Here is a 22,026-nt window from a genome sequence, read left to right as displayed (position 1 = left end):
TGCTTTGACAACCGAAAGAGGAAGCGGCCTTTGTTATGAAGTATCATTACATTACATTACATGTCATTTAGCTGACGCTTTTATCCAAAGCGACTTACAATAAGTGCATTCAACCATAGGAATAGAAAATCAGAAGAAGAATAAACAAGAAAGTGCGATTTCCTCAAATAAGCCAATTTACAATTTGCTATAGATAAGTGGCATTATAAGTACAAGTAATCTTTTTTACATGTTTGTATAGTATTTTATTTGACTGTATTCTGTCATCAATGTATGGCTGTGAGACCACTATAAGTCTAAGTACTGTTGGCAAGTTTAATTGTTCTATTTGATAAAAATATCAAAGTAAAGATAATATCAAATATATAATTGGTAATATTATAATAATATAATGCATACTTCCTCTACAAAAGAAAATCAATAAAGACGTTTTCCTCCTCCTAAATGGGCTACAAACTGTTTTGCAAATATTAAAAAACAAATGAAACAGGAATATGAAAATGAAAGTTATATGAACGTGTAAAGTAATTAAATAGATAAAACATAATACAATAATACACGAAGAAGATGCAATGTAATAAATATGTGATGTTTGAGTCATGAATCTTTTCAGATTGCCTAGAAAGTATTTAACGTTATAGTTTTAATAAGATTTTGTCCTGTTCCGGCCACCATCCTCCCTGTTCTAAATCCTAAATCGGACACATCCGGTCTGCACGAGACACCAACGAACACGGGTGTAACGCGTAGAATCAATGAATCCACGTTGTACGCGTCTAATATGATAAGATGCGCCTTGGTAGAAGAGAGCGTTTGTTTGACGATACTAGCTGACGTTCACTTCCCCAGGAGTAACGACTGCATGCGTTTTATTTAGGCTTTCTTGAATAAAAAGGTACTTTCTTGATTCTTTCTGTCCTGTGTCTGTACTCTCTCGGCTGAAGTCGCTTTCGATAGCAGTGTCAGCTTAAATGTAACGGTATTTAGCGTTAGCTAGCCGGCTATTACTTTAGCTACAAGTGCCTAAGTTGGTCTTCTTAGTTAGTTTCCTGCTGCGTTTGGACCCTCCTCATAATTAATCTGCATCGATAGTGAGCATCGATGATCTTTGTGCACTCTGGTTTAACATGTTTGTCTTACAAAACAAGATGCTACATCATCATTAACAGATTTAATGTGTTTGTCCTTTAGCTGCGTGTTCGATGATTAAGAAGATTGGCTGAACCAAAAAAAGAAGAAGACAAATGTAAAGAAAGGTACGTGTTCTTGTAAATATGTCTTCACGTGTATATCTGTCTGCATTGGAGCAGCTTGACTTGAAAAGAAAGTGGTTCGTGTATTAAATGATCAGTCATCAGAATGTTTGCATGGCATGAATTTTACCTTTTTTTTTTTTTCTTGTAACACGCAGATGCCCAATATCCGGGAGTTGAGGAAGAAAGGGTCTAAAAAGGTCAAATGGACGCTGGACGCCATGGTTCGTGCCGTCCAGGAGGTGAAGGAAGGCAGGCAAACCGCAAGAAAGGCCGCCAGGAAGTTTGGCGTCCCAAAGTCCAGCCTGGCGGACCGACTCTCTGGACGCGTAGCCGTCGACTGCGTGCACGGCCAAAAACCGCTTCTCACCTCTGAGGACGAGAGTTCACTGTTGGAGTATTGTTTGTACTCTGCCAGTCAGGGATGTCCTCAGAGAAAGCATCAGGTCATAACCAACGCTCTGGCAATTTATAATTATCGTAATCCGCACCAACCCAGGACCGTTCTAGGCCAAACCTGGTGGATTAACTTTATGGAGCGGCACCGGCATCGCATTACCTCCCAGAATATGCGCTCCTACCTTTTGGAATCTCATACGAAATCACACTCAAAAAGGGGTTCGGTCAAGTTCCAACCGCCCGAGAGTCTGCCTCCCTCCTCCGATCCCTACCTGGCCCATCCCCTGGTAGCGTCGGGCCTCGTGACAGCGGAACTGGCCCGCGTCTTGTCCAAAACCAACGAAACCTGCGACGCCCAAAGTGACAGGAGAAGCTTCCAGGTGCTGACAGCGAGGGAGATGTCAGATGTCCTGCAGAAGGTGGAGGACAGCGCAGCAAGAGCGGAGGCCAGAAGTGCGACGCGACGGGGAGCGGAAGACACGGACTTGGCGGTCTCCTCCTCCACCTTTCCCGGGGGCTCTTGTCTCGGCGGCAAAAGACCACGGCCCCGCAAGGTCCGTTCAGATGCTACAAGTCCTGGTGCCGCGGGTCCTCCAGGCCCGTGTGATCCCACTTCTGCATCCCAACGCGCCTCAACCAACATGAGCTTGTCTTCCAATAAAATTGACGACGGTAAAGTTCCATTAGGTGTTTTGATGGAGAAAGCATTTCCTTTTTCATATATTTGTCCTGAGGTCCTTTCCCGACCTTTCGCTATCGTTTCCTTACTTTTATCATTAGACATACTTCATCAAATCTGTAACACACTTTGAACAACACTTTAAACGTGGTACAAACATCAGCAATAATGAATGAAAACAGTAAACATTTTGGCCAAGTCAGGTTTTTCCCCTTCATTTGCACAGCTTCCAACCTTTGGCGGACCTCCTTCATGGCTGTAGCTCCCTCGTCTCCTGCCTCCCTTTCCTCAACTGCTGAACCTACAACCTCCACCGGTATGTGAGCCCAACAGTCTTCACTTGTAAAAACTGAACAGTTTCCTCACACCTGTCCCATTTTCTTTTTCTCCCAGTAGCCTACCAAGCTGCTAAGAAGGAACGGTTGGAAAAGAAGCTGTTGCGATGTGGACGGTGCAGACAGCCTTACCCTCCAAAGGATCCAGAAGGGTTGGTGTTGTGGGTTCAATGTGACAACTGCCACAAAATGTTTCACACAATTTGTGTGAGCTCAGAGATGGACTTGGAAGATGATGAATTTTTTTGTTTTTGGTGCCTCGATCTTTGATTTTGGTTACAATTAAGTTACAATGTCTATTGATAGATAAAATGTCAGTTCTACTTAATTTTTGAATTTAAAATTTTGAAACACAGACGCTAAAAACAATGAGGGTTAAACCTAGTTTATGCTTCTGCGTTTTCAGAGCGACCTCCTTTGAGACCCCCTTGCGTGTCCCTTGCGTGCCTTTTCACACCTCGTTGCGTCCTTGCGTGTGTCGAGACATTTTCTAGGCCTCCCGCAGCGCACCAGGCTGCGATTGGTCCGCTAACTACGTCCTTTGCGGAGTCTCATATTTCCGCTTTCATAGCCCGACACCGCCATTATTAAAACGAAGAATGTTTTCGAGAGAACGGATCAGATTGCAGAGCTTTTGTCGGAACAAATGCGTAAATATGACCGCTTATACAAGCCGTCATTGGCGGGTTGTAGAAGCGGGTTGATTCACGGAGGGAGATCGCCGCAAACGCCGGTTTGCCGGTCGAGAGGTGCGCAAAGTTGTGGAGGAAAATACGGTACAAATGTGTCTGCGATGAAAAGCAGCAGTGGCGATGCACGGGGCAATAAAGTCTATGATAAATAAACAAACAAATAAATAAATAGATGTGACTCTCTAGGTCGTCTTCAACAAAAACACGTCACTCCGCCTGTTGTTCTAGCGGTGAATTGCTCTGCAACACACGCAAGCCTTTTAGAACCATGACTGCTCAGCCTGCTGCAAAATAATTTGTCTTTCTCTGACCTGAATTGTAGTAATTGTAGTAATTGTAGTAACATTTTTATAGTCCATTATGTGGGACCAGTTCAAAATGAGGGGAGCATCAACACCGGCTACAGAAGGTGTTGTTATCCACTAAAAATGTGAAAAATCAGTCTTTTTCATATCTGATCAGCAGAATGGAACACGTTTACATCCAATTGACTTGAGTTTCTGAAAAATACCACATGAGGTCAGTAGATTACAACCAGGGAGTCAGTCATGGATGAGAGACACGGTTGCATGTGTCTGCAGATGTTATGATGTTTGTTAGGCTTACTACAATAAAGCTGATAAATAGACTTGGAGCAACATGCTGTGTTGTTGTGTTTTTGCCAGTAGGGCTGATATTGAAAAGTTGTAGGTTCCTTTTTCAGAACAGCGCGCAGCGGGGTGGACCCTCCTCATCCAGTGCATCCAGTGGAAGTCGGAAAAAAAGTATTTATTCATCTGGTTCCCGGTAGCAGCCATAGCTCCAGGTAAAAGAAGTAATGTGTCTCAACACCTTATAGCACACCTGTGGAGAGGATGAACTTGCACCAATTGGCTGCACATGCACACATTTTTTGGGGGGTAAATAAAAGATGATTTTGTGTTACATCCCTTATTTAAACAAATAATCGTGTTCTCACTTACACAAGGTGGAGAACTGCAGCCCTGCTTTAACATGTTAAGTATTCTAAATTGACACTTTCGTTTAGCTGCCAATAAAGAACAAAATATATTATTTACTATGATGCGGGTAAAAGCTCCACATTGTGAGACAGAATCAGGTTATTTAAACACCACGTGGGTTGTTATGTCTGGCCTGAGGGAAAGCTGGTGTCCTAAATCCTCCAGTACCAATAATGACCAGTGCTGCTGCCTTACACCTCATCATATTTATTTATTTATTGCAATAGTTGTGAAGGCAACACGCGAGTAGAGCCCAAAACAATGAACGAATACATGTTTGTTAACATGCTCTATTAAAACAGACACAGTGGCGTGTACACCAGAATGCCGTAGATGTATTTCTTTCTAAATTGATTGACTAAGTAGTGAATCAAGTCATAAAGTAACTGATAATATTACTACACGTTTAATAATTATTCAAAATATTACCCCAGATCATCTAGTCCATGGGTGTCAAACGCAAGGCCCGCGAATCCGGCCCGCCGGGGGGTCCAGAGCGACCCGCCGAAACACTTCGCAATTGTGAGAATTACAAAAAGACACAACTTGCATTCCTATAAAAGTAGCTGCTGTTCCTCATCAGTCCACTGGGGGGGCGCACTCTGCCAGTGATCGGTGCCGTTAGATCGCCTGCCTTTGGAAAAAAAGAATAAAAAACTTGGTAATGCTAATTAGTGATCGACCCTTGCTTACTAAAGGACACATTTCAGCATGGGCACGGAATGTGCGAGTGACATCATTAGAAAGCATAAAAAAATCTAGAGAAATTATAAATAAAAGGTGTTGTTCAAAAATGCATCTATGATATGATAGAGGCAAAGTGCTAAGGGGACGAATAATAGGTCTTGTAGTGAAAAATACCAAGTGAGGAATTCGTTTTCAAACAAGGTCCGAATCCCGCTGCAGCCTGCATGACATTGGAAATAGCCAAATGTCCCGATGAAACAGCCCCCCCCCCCCCCTATCTCTCTCTCTCTCTCTCTCCCCCCTCTCTCTCCTCTCTCTTTCTCCCTCTCTCTGCTGACAGGTAATTCAAGGGTCTTTTTCTCGCAGGTGTCGACGGACGCTGAAGTCGCGGCCCCTTCGTGGACTGAACACCTCCAGTTATCAGCAAAGACGAAGCTCCACAACCGCCGCGCGTGCGGTGTGCACACTGCACGCTGCACGCTGCACGCAGGAGTCCGCTGCAAGGTAAGACGCACCTTTCAACTATCAACTGACGGCGATTGGCGTCTTTTGATTTGTGGACGTGTGAAGATGCCTCCCGCCTTTCACCCTGCAGGACGCACGTTTTAGACGATGCGCTTTTTTCGCAACAGGGAATTCATTTGGTGCAGTTCAAATCAGGCGAAGATTTTAAAAAAGGGGTTGTAAGACCAAGTCAGTTTTGCAAGAAAGTCCCTCTGAGGTTGGGGGACCCTTTGTTGCCACGTTAGACCTCCATAGTTCCTTCAGATAAACCGATGCTGTGCTGTTAGTTCCCTGAAGGAATGCCCTTAACTCAGAGCTGACTCATGCAAATTATACCTCCCTCCTCCTGCCATCTCCCATCTCTCAGCCACCATCATTTCATACGGTGCTATTTCATCAAAAAGTGTGAATTGTCTTCACACATGCTCCTGTGAGTGTGTTTTAAAATAGGAGCAGAGGAAATAACCTTAAGATTACACTATAGTGCAGTGTTCATTTTGTTGTGACAGTCTCCATCACTTCTTACCCATTTTTAAAGACGTAAACTGATTCCATTCGAGTGATGACTAGTTGCAACAGATTCTCTGCATATCCAACGGGTTATGCTTTATAGGCCGACAAAGTGCTGTGGAAACGTGTTGGCTCACAGCCCCTAAAATAGTTTGGAGAGCCAAGCAGTGTTTAAGATGAAACACATCTTGGAGATAAAAAAACTGCAGTTTTTACTATTTTGATTTGCAGACTCAATTATACTAATTAGTGTTTGACTAGTGATTTGAGTAATATGAGGGTTCATTCCCTCAAAGACACAGTAAAGAACTAGAAGACTAGAAAATGAATTTGATGGGGTTAAATTACACTGCCAAAGTATTTCCCTTATTTGGCTGTTCCCTCCGGACATGTAAAAGAAATACAGAGACACGTATTTAAACACCCAATAAAGCAGCAGGAAAGCCTCTGAGGGAACATTTGAATTAGTTTGGGATACAAAAAATGCAGAAGTTCTGCAGGCACAAACCCACATGAAAACCGCTGGTGTTGTGGTGCAGTGTGATAATAAACCCGTCTGCCTGTAGCGCGCGTATAAGTCATCCGGCATTACCCACAAATAAGATGTTTTCTTCCGTGTTTAATGAGCCCTGAGATTACTGCCTCCTTGTTACTCCGTGTCTAACCTGACCGTCTGTCGGTATTCCAGCTGCTTCTTTTGCTACTGAAATCCAGAGGTGCAAACATCCAGACAGCTTCAGACATGTTCTCACGGCAAGAACCACTACAGGGAGAGACTTGAGATACGATGTAAAACTCTCGATTGTTCATGTGTCCTTTGAAAGATTTACACTCACCGAGGATGAGCTGAAATTCAATATTGAAGTAATGGATCAACTTTTAGTGTTGTTTTGGTGATTTGGTAATTATTTTTACTGTAGACAAAAGTTTTAATGAATTCTAGCAAATTGTGGTTTCTTTTCACTGTACCTTTTGGCATCTGTTAAAGGCACAGTGCAAACGTTTCCTTATATATTTTGTGTCATGAAATTCAAGTATTTAATGTGATTTTTGAACAGCCATAAAGCCATATCTGAAAAATGTGATTATAATGATATTGAGCTCAAAACCTGCCTGCTCCAACAGCCGCATCCTAGTATTTGTGGTGCAATGTTGTCTGCTAGTAACAATGTGTGCTTTTATGGCTGATATTGAATGAGAAATACTCCAGCTGGCGTGAGTTTGCATGTATCCTCATGTGTCCTTTCGAGCTGTAGGACAAATCGGAAGCCAACATACTGTCCATGCAAACTAGATTATTAGCACAGTGGCCCGAGTGAACCGTACCGCAGTGAAAATTGTCTCATCTTCTCTCTGCGTGGCGTCCTTCATTTAAAATGATCAATCAGCGTGCTCAATAACACAGGCTGGAATTGCCTTGGTGGTGATGCTGATTTTATTTTTGCAGCTTAATTCAATTTGTTGGATTGTGTCAGTCTAATGTGATTGGCAAGGCGCATGCCCTTGGACTGTAGAAGGCAGCCAATGCAGACATCGAGAGTGACTGGCAAAAGGCAAAAGGATCCTCCCGTGTTGCTCCTGACTTATGTAATTGCCGTAGTACGCTTTGTTATTTGTTGAGTGTTTGTCAAATAGCCGGGCCCGTTTCATTTAGTGATGCTGGGATCGTTCAATTTATTTAGTTCAATGGGCACAGTGACCGCGCTCCAGAGAAACGTGACCATGGGAAAAAGCTGAGGTCAAACTACAGAGGAAGTTGGATTGGACAGGAAGAAGAAGCCCCTAGGGCCGAGAGCACGGGTTCATTTCTCAGTATGGGGATCAACTAGGAATACTCTCACGTCTTTTCTGCTCACCAGAGCTGACCTCTTCTTCTCTTGTCCCGTCAGCAGCATTGGGAATGTGTACGAGCATGCGGCCTTCCTTCGTAAACAGAAGAAAACATTGCTGTAAAAAGCAGTTACACACAATGTGACCCTTCGCTTTGGCCTGGTTTATTTTTAGGGTCAAACCAGTGTTTGTTTTTGATCCAGAAAAAGAACCCCAGGCATTTCTTTTTTTCTCGTGTGAGATGCAACAAACGCAAAGGTTTCCTTTTTTCCCAAGCAAGCGCTTCGTAACTCCTTTAAACTGCTTTCCCTCCACACAATCTTCAAATTGATTTGTTTGTCTGGAAAAAGGTTCTGTGATCTTTCAACACTTTTCAACTCGGCACGTGGAGCCCGTCGGGTGCGTTTTACAAGAGAAACCGCTCACAAAAGCAGGAGAAAGCTTTATCACTTTAAAATGACATACAGCTGTTTAACGACGCGGATCATCTGGCTGAAAGATGCTGTTGACGGCCCTGATGTCCGCGTGCAGTGGATTGGGAGCCACAGACAGACAGGGTGGGGCCAACGCGGGTCTCACTTTGCTGCGTTATGCCACATTTTTCCAGTAATCACAGGGACGGCACCTTTTGGGATAAGTGAAACTCTGAAATTCAGTTCAGGCCTCAGAGGACTAAAGGTACTTTCTTGATGTCGATGTGTTTGTGATTTCCCTCCATGAATCTCAGGAGCTGCAGCCTGAGTTAAATCCCATTAGTCACCAATTGCCATTTCAGATAGCTTTTATTACAATCGTGACTAGAAATGACACAGTTGCAGATATATCCGGATAGATAATACTCGGCTCAAAGGAACAGAAACATGTCATTGTGGCTGAAATGTGGGATTTTTGTAAAACCTTTACCATTGGCAGTTTAATTTAGTCTTAACTTGAAACATTACAGTATATAAGAAACAACACTTTAATTGTTAGTTTATTGGATAGGGACCACGCTGAGAAATATCCGATGGATGCAACATATGTATAAAGGTCTTGACTAATTTGACAGAAGAATCATTTGTAAGGTCCCTTGATTCTAATTCTACTATTTATTATTGTAAGCACGGTTCAACAGTAGTTTATTACATTGCAGGTTAACGTATTAATCAATCAAAATGACCTCCAGTAGCTTTTAAGAAGAACATTTCAGTTGATGGAGGGGGCATTAAGAGATGAAGACGAGGTATGTTAGTGCGCATATTTGCAACATCAGCATCATTTATATCTGACATAAGATCAGTGCCAATATATAACGCCAACGATGCTCCATCTATGCATATGTATAAGTGCTTGCATAATTGTGTGTGTGAACTACTTTGCTAAAACCAAACACCCAGTTCATCAACATAACATCAACATCATGTGCAGACATGAATCCGCCTGGTACTCGATACAGGACGTCACTGTGAATAAGCTCATTGCTGCCGGGACTTAGAGGTCATTCATTCTCCTGAACAACCTCAATTTCTCCATTAGGTTAAATAGTGCGACACACTGGCAGGACTCCATATACTGAATGAACGACTCCGCTAATCCATATGATGCCACACTCATAACTCCTAGATTAGATTGATATGACTGAGAGAAGTGTGTGTGTGTGTGTGTGTGTGTGTGTGTGTGTGTGTGTGTGTGTGTGTGTGTGTGTGTGTGTGTGTGTGTGTGTGTGTGTGTGTGTGTGTGTGTGTGGGGAGATGGATCCTCGGGTCTAACCAGCTTCAGTGCTAGTCAGTGAAAGCATGTATATCTCTGTGACATCACTTAATGTTATTGGTGGGGGGGTCAGGATGTGTGTGTGTGGGGGGGACTGCATGTGCTTAGTGAACGCCTCTTTGCCTGACAAGGTCTTTGTTGTTCTGTCTTTACCGCACACACAAAATCAAACACACACATGCATAAGGCGTCATGGCAGCACAACCCGCTACATGCTTACTCACGTAACACACACACACACACAATGATGCTAATATACAGGCACTCAAATACAGCAGACAAGTCATTATGGTTTTTATCAATATGAATTTGTTTTCTATTGATCCGGAACAATGTTATCTACATACATTTCACATATTCTGAAGGGTTGCAGCTTATGAAACTGTCAGCATTTCAGAAGAATATAAAATGTTATTTTTTAAAGCAGCTCTTCACTTCTTTTTAGTGCAGAAACGCCTTTTCTGTCTTTCAAACGGAATTCCAGTTTAGTTTTTACTGGATGGGTGCTGCATGCCAATTGCTTGTTGTAAGAGTAGATTAATTAAAAAGAGATTTGATAGGTTAGTGCAATGAAGATGTACCTTCATATTATATGCATTTGTGTTCTGTTTGCAGTAAAGTACTGTGGCAGTCACCCTCTCAATATCTATACTCGCCCATCGGGGGAAATGATTAGCTAACGGTACTGAATTAACTTATTAGAAAATGTATTTTATGGATCAATGTCTTGAGAAAAAACCTGCTCTCGCCACGTTCCCAAACTTAGGAGGACACGTTTGTTTCGGTTCTGCCCTCTTCTCTCCTGTCAGCAAATATACTGAATATAGTTTCCCTGCCAATTCACTTAACAGGATTTTTCCAAGTGGAGCCAGTTTAAACTCAGCAGATTTTGCTCACAAACTCTCTATGCATCCATGATACAAGATGCATCTTGACATGGAGTTCCATCATTTATATTTTCTCCCTTTGTCATTACGTATGTTGCTGTAGTAAAGTAAAAAGCAATCAGCAGCAGTGTGAGAGGCTGAAAGCAGCTCTTATTCAGTGTGTTGTTTCTGTACATTCTGTTTCATGTCTTGTGGCCGTGTCGTGATGACAGACAGAGCTCGGTCCTCAGTATCAGCCTTTCCGTCGAGACTGAGACATCGTCACCCTTGGGTGTTTCTGCTAATCGCCTCTCAGCCTGATAAAGAACAAGACTTGGCTAAAGAGGTACAGAGCTGCCTCTCAGGGGAAATAGATCCCATCATTTTCTCACACACAGAAAACGGCCCTCTTTTCAAGTCTTGTGAATGTTGTACAAAAAAAAGAGCATCTTCATCCACTCTAAATGCTGCTTGTTTCTAAATGGGAATACGACAATTTCCAGTGCAAATTCAAAACAAAACTTTAAAAAATAAACTACCAAACTCACATTTAGGAATTGACTCAACAAATACCTGCAGATGATCTTTGCAGTCTGGTATCGTAGGAGGGAAGGACAGCGTGTCAACGGCCTTGCAAAGTATCAATTAATGTCTTTAACAGACTGTAACGGCTCAGATATTTCATACAGTGAAACCTCCCACATGTGGTCTGTGCTTACGGTTCAAAGTTCCTCCTCCCAGACCCCCCTAAAGGGAGTCTGTGAACATGTATCATTCATGTCTGGTTGTACTTTCCAATTGCCAGCTAGAGGTAAACAGAAAGATTCCACCGCCATTGCAAGTGAAAGGACACATAGCATAGAGAAGATGAGTAATTCTATTTTATCTGGCTCTCATTTTTCTAATAAGATTACATGCAGTAATTGCACAAACCGTTTCAAAATTTGTCTCATTGGCATTCATTTCTTATTGTGTTTACCTGCTTGGGTTTGACGACCATCTAAATTAAATAGTTCTTCTCTTCCATCTCTGTGTTCCAGGTTGCATCTGCAAGTCGTGCGAGTGGAGGATTGTGTGTGCGTCTCCTTTCCTGCCTGTGAGGGTGCATGTGTGTCACCATGAAGCATCAGTCTATCTCTCGATGGCTGAGCCAGCTGGGATTGCCAGAATACTGCCCAGCGCTGGAGCAGGAATATGACGGTGTGGAGGTAATGCATGAAGACCTACAAACAAACCTACAAAACCTAAAGAGACACAAGCAGTTATTCCCTATTAAACACAAAAAAGCAGGTCTAATAGAGTTACAGAACAGAAAACTTCAACTTCATCAACCTAGACCTCCTCCGTCCCTTTCTCAGTCTCTTCTTGGTTGTGCATGTGCGAAGGAGACGGGTGTCATTCAGTCATTTACGTTGTAGAAATGAATTGTTTGGCCTCAACCATTTAATTCATGCCTCATATTAAAGATGTTACCTAAATTACTTATGGTGCTTTGTTTGCTTGTGTAGGAGTGCAAAGTGTTTTTGTTAAGTGTTTCCCACAGCAGCTTGATTCTGCCGCCTAATAAAACTTAATCTTAGGCCTATTAGACTGGATGCACAATGATTTAGGGGCTATTTTAACATCCAGCCATTAGCCAACTTCAGTCGGAACACTACACAGCCATTGGCCGGGAGATGAGATTAATTAGCCAATAACATGAATTATTCAATTACCTCGTGCTAATGCATACCCACAATGCATTGGTGTAATTAGTGAAGGCTTAATGGGAAAAGGGGAAGAAGGTGAAAGGCGCAACGAGGGAGATACATAGAAAACAAGGACAAGAAAGTGTTTTTTCACCATAATTAAGTTTTGGTGGAAGTTTCTTTGTGAAATGTTCTCCCTTAAAGTTAGACGACTTTCTGAGTTGTAATCCCCTAATTCGTCAGTAAATGTTACTGTGCACTGAAATAAATTACTTTTGTAGTAAAATCATGTCCAAGTTAATTGGTTTGCATAAGGATAAAGGGGACATATCCCTACAATATTTTGGGAGAACAGGATTATCCCTACAGATGTTTGAGCAAATGTCTCAATTAGGTTCATCAGTGTCTAATATTGCACCCTGCGTAAACTGTTTGTTTGTATAGATCCCATTCCTGCTGAGTTACATGGGTGCAAACCCAGGAAGGGGCTTCATCTGATTATCCCCAACTGCTGATTAAATAAAAACAATGTGTGACATACAATTTAGCCAATAAGCTCCAGTGAGGGCAAACATTGGTTTTGCGGTTGACATTCTGGAGGAAGAGAAGAGCGCACGTTTTATCACCATTCATGCAGACGGGACGTCTGACATTTATAAAGTAATGTAATATCAGGTGCATATTATATCGTCCATCCATCCAGCCATCTTCACACTGCTTATCCTGCACACAGGGTCGCGGGGGGGCTGGAGTCAATCCCAGCCAACTTCGGGCGAGAGACGGGGTGTTTTGCACCTCTGATAACCGAAGATCCTGGCTGTCCAATTTTCAATTAAATCCTTTTGTTTTAATACCTTTACGGCATGATGCATGATGAACAACAACATTGTGTGTAAACATGGATGGAATGTGATCAAAAGTCTTTCTGGCATATGAAGGTTTCTTCACTAAAATACACAATACTACGCTAAAATACCAAAACTTAAAATAGCTTTTAAAAGCTCTGTAGAGCTGTTGAAAAACACTCCCAGATTCATTTCAACATCTTCTCTGGCCGGTGCTGCCTGTACCACACCGCTCACCACCACCATCATGGCTGCAACAACATTCACGAGGGCAAAACCAACATTCACAACGGCTTTGTCAACGCTCCGAGAGGACTCGTATGAGGGATCCTACTGTTGTTCTGGAGAAGAAAGAAAAAAGGAAAACATGTCAGGTTGCTGTTGCACGCAGAGGGAGACGAGAATAACAGAGGGAGGAGAGACAGATTCTGAGATAGATTATAGGCTTGTGACACACACACAATCAGCATTGTGGTGTGCGTGTGTCACTCCGCAGAACTAAGTGTCATCTTCCTCTTCTGTGTGTGTGTGTGTGTGTGTGTGTGTGTGTTCACAAATGTGTGCGAGTGGATGGCTTTGGTATGTAGGTGTGAGCAGGAGTTTGTAACTATTAACTTTCTGCCCATGACTGAGAGTGACTGTAATTTGACTACACTGTGTGTTTATGTTCATGGTTTCACCCTGCACAGTCTTATTTGAGCTATTGTTTTGTGCGTAGAGAATGTGCGTATTGTTGAGAAACCAAAACAACATGGTTTGGAGCTGGGAGAGGTGTGTGTGTGTGTGTGTGTGTGTGTGTTCCATTCATGTACAAGGTTGAGCTCTGGATCAAAGACTTTGTGGCCATGTGAGGGGTCGTTTACATTAATACCATAGTGAGCGTCAAAGTGAGGCAGGGTGTGTGTTTTTTGTGTGTGCGTGTGTCTAAGACAATGCTATAATGACAGGCGCAGGATGAGGGGAGGACATGACACACTTCTGGAAGACAGCAATTTTTCTTTTGCTCTTCTGGAGCCACCAAGGTGTCTAGACAAACTGTTTGTTGCTTACGAAGCACAAAAGTAGTGTCTTTCCTGTGTGGCACTTCAATCCGTATGTCCTTGTGTTCTGAATGTCACCCCATAGTGACACAGGCCTGGATACACCATTAAGATACACTTGGCTTCTCTTCGTGCACAAACTGCTGAGAAAAAATGTCTTTGTCAAAAAGGAGGACAAGTGGAAACAGTGTTGAGACTCCCGTGATAAGAAATCAAAATCTTGCGCAGGGGAGTGACATTGACACAATTAATTGTTGGCAGGCTTAAAAAGGAAAAAGTGTTTGAGATTTGAGAGACATTCAATGCTTTTTATCATCGTTTTTTGAATTGATGTTTATTTATTAGTAACGTTGTCAGATTGAACTTGCACTTCTCTACACAAAAGTAAGGGAACCAAATTTTGTGCGTTTTCTAGCAATGCATGTCAATTTCGGCTCTTCAGATGCATACGATCTTTTCAGAATAAAGTCATTTCTGAGGCTCCCTCGTGTGGCTGAAAGGTGTACTTTAAAGATCAGTAAAGAAGCAACGCAAATAAAACCTTGTGTTGTTCCAGCCCCGAACCGGGTCAGTGCATTAACTTTGTGTCTTTGTGTTTTCCAGGACCTGCTCCACCTCTCGGAGTATGACCTCTTGGAGCTTGGAGTCCACAATCACCTTCACCGCCTGCACCTTCTCACTTCTCTACGCCTCCTCCAGGAGCGAGAGAGGAGGAGAGGTACCACATACAGACAGGCGCCCCCCCCTCCCCACACACACACACACACACACACACACACATAGTTAGACCTTATCTGTTCCATTTATCTAGTTGATTCTGGCTCCATGTTCAAGTCTCCATGGAGTCTTTAAGTAAATGAAGCCTCAGTATATCGGGCCCCTCTCTCGCAGGTGAGCTGCAGGGAGCAGCTGTGTTGCACACTTATTTTTGGGGATTTATTTTGGTTTGTATAAACCGTTTCAAGTTATTTTCAACCCCCAAAAATCCAGCAAGTGATTTGAGCATCGCACAACTAATGCCAGTGAAGAGAATGAATTCTATTATAAATACAGAGCAAAATGCAATGCTACATTGGCTATAATGAGGGCTTCTTTGAGAAACCAAACCATGAATACGGGCAGTAGATGAATTTGTAAACATTAAACGTAACTGCTTTTTAAACGGATGAAGAAGAAGATATCAAAAAGGACTTTGATGCTGAAGCACAGCCAAAGGTAGAGAGGAGAAGGGGAAGGAGAGGCACTAAAGGTCCTGTCTTTTGTCTTCTCTCCGGGTACTCAAGGGGAGGAACGGAGACGGGTAGCATTAGTGTCATGTAAAGACACGCTTATGCCTGGGGGGTGCAGTTGTGGGGAGGGGATAGTCTGCTTGAGGTCAATGCTTTGTTGGGTACACATTCTCTCTCTCACACACACACACACACACACGCACACACAGGTGAACACTTCCAAAGCTGTCAGTAAATAAGGAGGAGGGTGCTGAGGCCTCCTGTCCCGCTGGGTTTAATCACTTGCAGAAGTGTGTGCGGTGACGCAGCGGCGATGTGTTCAGGTCTGTGCGGGACCGCCTGCTTTGTTTGCCCAGTTTTCCCACACATTGTACTGTGAAATGTAGCTGTTGTCCTGGTGACTGAGTCCCTCTGAAGTCCGGCTTACACCAAGTGGAGGAATCATCTTTGTGAGTCTTCTGAAGCTAACGTGTAGCTTTCTGACTTGTTGACCCCGGCGGCGGTTCTCGCATCATAATACAGGAATAAATATGCACAAAGAACACAATCACAAGACGCGTGTTTGTGGTTTGTGACCAAAACAATGCATCACATTTGCCTCAATCCGCAGTGTGGACGCGTTCTCTTGTTTAACTTTACTGTTTAAACTTGCCGAAGTAAGCGGGGGCTATAAAGCCTTCTCCTGCTGCACAGTGAACCCGGGGGTTTGCTGGTCGGCTAAAAGAAAACACAAACCTCAACACGTGGAAAGCATAAAACCGTTTCATTTACAGCACCGTCTTTAAAAGATGTTACGTTTTGTGTTAATTAAAGTTTGTTGCTTTCCATTTCCTTTGTAGGGCTGTAACGGTGTTAAGGGGCAATAAAAGTGCAGAAAGCCTCTGAAATCAGAAACAAAGGAATAAAATGGTAAAGGAACCGTTTGAAGATTGGCTTCTATAGACATGTAAGGGGAATGAAACACCAGGAGAATGTGACGTCAACACAATGGCAGCTTTTACTGTACTGCTTAATTTAATAAAGAAATCAAAGGTATTCTGATGTGATGTATTTTCACACAAGCCATATTCGTTTATTGTAATTAATAATAAATTATGTGTGAATAGAAACTTTAGTGGTATACCTAATATAAATATTGGCATTTCATCTAACAAGTATTTCTATATCTACTGTATATCTTTACTATAAATATTTATTTTATTTAACATATTAAATTCCTTGTAATGGACTGACATTGTAGCTAATGCATTAACATCTACAGTAAAGAGAGCGAGAGAGGACTTACCTTGACCACTGTAATGCAAATAAATATTTTAACAGCATAAAAAACAAGAAAACTAAAAATCCAATTGATCTGTGATTGACAAGTACAGTAAGTCCTGTCCACCAAATACTAATAAAACACATGAGATGATGAATTCACAGAGAGACGTACATGTTCACGTTCCTGTCGCCACAACCGGCTGCGTCGCTGAGGTGAAACGGCCTCTGGTTGAAATCCCTCAGTCACCAACTACTTCGGTATTATCTGTCTCCCTGGCAGCCTGCCGCCCCCATCACTACCACAAAGGGCAGATTTGTTCAGCTAATGGTGCACGCGCACACACTGACACACACACGCACACACACACACAAAACATCCAAAAATGCCAAGTCAACATTTGACCCAGATCAGAGCATTCCAGTGAGAGCACCTTCAGGATGAAACACGTGCACACTCACGCACAGCGTCCAGGCACATGTGAGTTTCACCATATTTATGTTTGTTTGCCGCAGTGTGTGATTACGTGGCTTGAATACGAACCTGTGCGTGCGTGTGCGTGTCTGTGGGGTGCGCGTCAGGTACTTTCCCTGTTGGCATGACTTAAAATACAGCAGAGAAGAAGAGATGCTCCAATTAGACAGTAAGATGGGAGGCCTCAGTAAAACACATGCTGATTTCACGTATTTCAGGGCACATCTAGCATGGATAGTATCTAGTCTCTTTTTCTGCACACAAACATGTCTGTAGAATATAGTCATATTGAAATGGTGACCATAAGTGTACAGTTTGAACAGACTCCTCCCTCACAATTTAAAGGAGAGACTGCGTCTTTAACTTGTGATGATTCACAGACACAAGGTTTTGGGCTCTCATCTCATTTTTAAATTCTCGTTGAACCGCTGGGACAGGAAATGGCTCCGATGGGGCCTAAAACAAACCGCCGTGCCCTGTGCATGTGCCCCTATCAACAACCATTTCAGACAACGCGATCGTGTTTTCCCGGAGCGGATGTTGGAAGTAGCGATTCTTTCTCATCACACTATTCATCACATGGTTGTTAGGTTCAGATATTTTTAGTTATTAAGTTGCTCTTTTTTCACCGTTATTGTTCTTCTACCTTACCAAAATAGTTGTTGCAGTTTAATCATTTATAATAGAAATGTAGGTTTATTTCCACTCGCTGAGCTGCACCAGCTGTTTGGTCCCTGGATCTGATCTACTGTGTCCCTTCCTGAACTTCACGGGCCGAGGAAGTGAGCGAGCCAGACGAAATAACGCCGTACTCTGCTAAACTTGGATTGACTCAAGTCCCACATTGTTCTTGTGAGAAACAGAGAGAGACAGCAGGTGTTTCGTGCAGACACTTTGTTTGCTTGTTTGTTTGTCTCCCTGGTGGACAGCGGTGTTGCCATGGCGACAGAATATTTTACGGCGGTCATTGCAGAGTAACGTTGACACTTAAACACGTGCATAACTCTCGGCTTACTTAAACTGCCGGTGAGCTGTTGGGCTTTCAGTGTTTTTCTCACATCATAACTTGAACACACTTCAAGCCAGGTGAAATTCTCGATTTGAACTTTCTTTTTAAGTGAACAGCTACGGAACAACGCAGCAGCTCTGTGCAAAATGCTCACTATTCAAACCACACTGACACTGTCCGTTAATACAGACAACACCTCTAATTGAGAACGCAGAGATTTTCCAGGCCGCAACCTTTGCACGTTAGATAACTTCTGTTAAATCCCACAAGGAGTGGAGGCTGAACCGGAATAATCTCCCTTTTGAAGGTGATTAAGTCATCAACATGACCGGGAGTTAATACTAGTGTACTATAAACATGTTCTTCCGTCTGTCGGCATGTGTTAGTAACACCAACGGTTATCTCTCGTATGTCAAAACAAGTTCCCAGAATTAGGCTCATCCAAGATAGGAACATCCAAAAAACAGAAACGCTTTAAAAATGTAGTTTAAAAAAAAAAAAAAATGGTATGTGATACATTTGTCTAAAATGTGGTTTGTGATTATAATCATTCACTGCATTTCATGTATTTTTGCTCTGTATCTGTCACCGGAATGAATAATAAACCAGGTTGTTTTTGTGCTGTGAAAGTGTCGGAAAACCACAACTACAGTCAGTCAACATAACAAACTCAAACTAATAGTTTTTTTATCTGCAGCCAGAAGAATGAGGAGTGGCAGAAATATTGAGCTATTTACACGTCACACGTTTCTGATCGCTAAACACTCACATGAAAACACCCACACGTGTATATAGAGATCTATAGAAGGAAAAGGGGAGTGAGGGGGGGATAGCTGGAATAATCTTGGAACGTTTCATATCTTCACACCGAGGAGCCACAGGAACACAACGAAACTCCACACGGAGGGGAACCAAGACTCAAGGCAAAAATGTCCGTTACACAAGTAATAATAAACCAGTTCTACTTAAATCCAATTATGTGAAGGTGAGACCTGAAGAAGGTGGGGAAGCCAAACCCATCTCTTTAATGGTGTGGGGAACACCGATGCCCTGAGGTGGAGCCGTGGTCGCTGTGTGGAAACATGTGACTCAGCGAGGCGTTGTGCCAGCGCGATGTGCTGCCTGAGTGCCAATGTGCCGGAGCGGGGCTCGGCCCGAGGACTCGCTTCAGCAGGAAGTGCAGGAAATGGTTGTAATGAGGACACATTCTGCCGACTCGGTTTTTGACATAATGTTTAAACATTTTCATCTGTCAACTTTTTGAAGCTGGAGGTCGAGCCTCGATGTTGTAGACTTCCCCTGCGGTGCGATTAATTTGTACACTGCATGAAATGTCTAAAAATACTGTGTTAAGTGGAGGAAATGACAATGGGACATCCTGTTCTGCCCCTTTACATATAATCACACACATCTAACGGCTTTAGCACAGCTAAATAACTCTCAAACGGGGAAAAGAAACTGCAATCTACACATTTTCATTCCACTTTAAGCTGCATCCCATTATGAGCACAACCAGAACAAATGGGCAGCCGCTGTGAGAACAAAGTGCCTTTTCCACAGAGCCCTACAGTCCACCTACGTGAGATCTGTTAAAGGCGAGAATGAGCACGTGCCGGTTTTCACAAAAGGCAAACGACTTGGTAACATCTTTTCTATCAGAAGGAGACGTATCACATATATCAGTCAAGGAATGTTGTGCTCATCTGCCCCCCTCCCTCCCCCATCATCCTCCCTGACTCACTCCACACCTTCCTGGAAACACCACCGTCGCACACACAAAGATTCCAGTATTTTTCACAAGCCCATGTGAGATAGGACTGACATTTACTCAACAGTGCGTCTCTGCTGGAGTCCAGGCTTCGACATACTACTCACTGTTGTTTAATGCGTCAGGACCTTTTATATTGAATGGATTTATGTGTTGTGGTTGGTTAGGAGTACGACTTTAAGATTTAGTATTCAATTTATATCCACTGACTGTGTGTTGTCTTACTGTCTAGTTTTAGTTTGTGGACATCTTCTGTACTGGTGAAAAAGAGAGATTCTTCGATTCAAGCAAAAGTAATGGGAATCACTGGCGTATGATTTTTATCGGCTGAAAATAATTATCTTCAACACCATATGTAGAATCTTTTTATTGTTTTTGTAACTTATGACATTTGACTTGGCATGTTTGGCAAACCCAAATATTCCATTTTAAGGACAGCGTCGGCCCTCGTGCACTTTACCAGCTTTTTTTTAATAACTACCAATGTTCCGTAAATAGCAAAGATCCAAATGTAAAAAAAAAGGATTGTGGCCGCATCCCTCTTTGTGTGCGTGTGTGTGCGCGTGTGTTTCTATGTGTGTCTGTCCTATGCAGGCCATCCAATCAGCTCAGCTTTCATAGCAGCAGGATGCTCTCCTTGTATTGTCTGAAAGGAAACGTGCACACACATGCACGTGTCTGCGTGTTATCAACTGTAGACAATACAGAGGAACAGGAGGACAAAGACAGGAGAGAGTGTTTTCTTGAGGTCCAGTCAGCGCGCGCACACACACACACACACACACTCAACATGACCTCATACCCGATGAAACTACTAGAGCTCTTCTGATGTTTCGTCCAATTCACCAGATGAAGTGTAATTATTTCTACTCTACAGATTGAAAGCTTTGTTAGAAGTAGATTTCAGTGCGATGCCGAGCTGGTTTATGTTTGACTCCACTCCGAGACCAGCAGTTAAACTCCACCAGTCCAGAGTGCACCTCGAGCTCAAGCACGTCACACCCATGCAAGAGGGTTTCTCTCTGCATTCAGCAACATTCAGTCACATCCACGTCTTATCTCAGCACCACAGCGGCTGGTGGTGTTGGAAGATTTGCAGCATTAATTATGAGGCTGTGCAGGGAACACAGAGGAGGAGGAGGAGGGCTGAGAGTTTTGTTCAGGAGTTGGGGGAGGAGGGGGGTGGGTGGGGGAAAGGGGCAACTCAGCTAAAACAAGAAAGAAAGAAAACTCCTCCCAAACACTGTGGTGGAGGAGGAGGAGGAGGAGGAAGGGCCGGGACCTCGCAAATCACTCCCCAGAGAGAGAAAGGGGAAGGCAGGGCTCCTGACTGAGCAGCCTACTTGTTGTTGCCTGTCTGAAGGAGCGTGAGCGTCGGCCAGCTAGTCAGCAACTCAAGTCATTCACACAAACTCACGGACATGGAATCCTTCTGAAACAACTTTTTACCCCCTGGAAGATAAAGAAGAGCAAATATCAGGAACAGCAGATCCCACTGACAGGTAGGAGTGAATACATGTCTCTATGTGAGTGTGCATCAATCTACCGTAGTTGTGTAGGAATGTGTGGAGACAGTTGCACATTGTTTACCCCTTGGTGTGTTTTTCTGACTTTCCCGTCATTTAAGCTGTGGGTTAAAAATAGAAAGTATTATTTCGTGTTTCTGTGTTTTTCTGTGGCGGATGCACGTTTCGCCGCACTCCCTCCTCTGCGTCTCCCAGCGCGCTCTCCATCCCCTCTGGTCGACTTGTTTACAGCCAGCAAGTGAGCTGGATCTGCTCGGGGGCTTTCTGAGCCATACGTTGCCTTCCCAAGACACTGGGTGTGACTGTGGTGGCTGGGATTGGTGGTGCCAACTGTGGAGACTTCAGAAGGAAATAATTACATGAAATATGACAGATAAGATCAAGGGCATTCGTCAAGGTTTTTTTTTTTCTTTTAAGTTTGGGATCACGCCTTCAAGGTTTCGCTTCCCAGCTTTAACATGTCGTAGAAGTTTATTCCTCTCAGTCAGACATTGATTTGATGAATCGAAGCTTTGGATACCGCTGCAAAGTCATCAATATATGTCGTATATGGCCTAAAACCAAGCGGTGAATGTGAGGCTCTTAAGAAACACTGGTTAAATGACAGCTGCTCAGATGGAAACTTTGACCTTTCAGTGATGAGAACACATCTTTAAACAGCGAGCCACAGAGCGGGACGAC

The 22,026-nt window shown here is 43.1% G+C and overlaps 2 protein-coding genes across 4 annotated transcripts in view; both read left to right on the top strand.

The window, feature by feature from the left end:
- Positions 1–696: 696 nt before the first annotated feature.
- Positions 697–3,996, top strand: LOC120823507 (uncharacterized). 2 transcript variants are annotated; one of them, XM_078108042.1, is made up of 5 exons: positions 697–895; positions 1,192–1,256; positions 1,412–2,324; positions 2,558–2,647; positions 2,725–3,996. In XM_078108042.1, exons 3-5 carry the CDS (start codon positions 1,412–1,414, stop codon positions 2,934–2,936), a joined length of 1,215 nt encoding a protein of 404 aa, XP_077964168.1. In that variant the 5' UTR covers positions 697–895; positions 1,192–1,256; the 3' UTR covers positions 2,937–3,996. The 2 variants fall into 2 exon arrangements, with proteins under 2 accessions (XP_077964168.1, XP_077964169.1); XM_078108043.1 differs by having other exon boundaries at positions 699–895; positions 2,728–3,996.
- Positions 3,997–4,060: 64 nt separating this feature from the next.
- The window catches only part of bcar3 (BCAR3 adaptor protein, NSP family member), a 48,966-nt gene continuing 31,000 nt past the window's right edge, over positions 4,061–22,026 (top strand). The window contains exons 1-4 of one of the 2 annotated variants that reach the window (XM_078108039.1): positions 4,061–4,163; positions 5,413–5,550; positions 11,546–11,713; positions 14,682–14,796. In XM_078108039.1, coding sequence (XP_077964165.1) covers positions 11,612–11,713; positions 14,682–14,796 — 217 coding nt within the window. In that variant the 5' untranslated portion in view covers positions 4,061–4,163; positions 5,413–5,550; positions 11,546–11,611. Of the gene's footprint in view, positions 4,164–5,412; positions 5,551–11,545; positions 11,714–14,681; positions 14,797–21,064; positions 21,322–22,026 lie in introns of those variants that run through there. The other variant, XM_040183536.2, reaches the window with a different exon arrangement.

Source organism: Gasterosteus aculeatus, chromosome 8, assembly GCF_964276395.1.
Source record: "Gasterosteus aculeatus chromosome 8, fGasAcu3.hap1.1, whole genome shotgun sequence".
NCBI classification, from domain to species: Eukaryota; Metazoa; Chordata; class Actinopteri; order Perciformes; family Gasterosteidae; genus Gasterosteus; species Gasterosteus aculeatus.
This window is presented reverse-complemented; position numbering and strand designations above follow the sequence as displayed.

Coding starts and splice junctions, on each gene's coding strand:
- LOC120823507 (XM_078108042.1), top strand. CDS start 1,412: ATGCCCAATATCCGGGAGTTGAGGAAGAAAGGGTCTAAAAAGGTCAAA. Junction 2,325..2,557: donor TTCCAATAAAATTGACGACG/GTAAAGTTCCAT, acceptor TCATTTGCACAG/CTTCCAACCTTTGGCGGACC. Junction 2,648..2,724: donor TGAACCTACAACCTCCACCG/GTATGTGAGCCC, acceptor TTTTTCTCCCAG/TAGCCTACCAAGCTGCTAAG.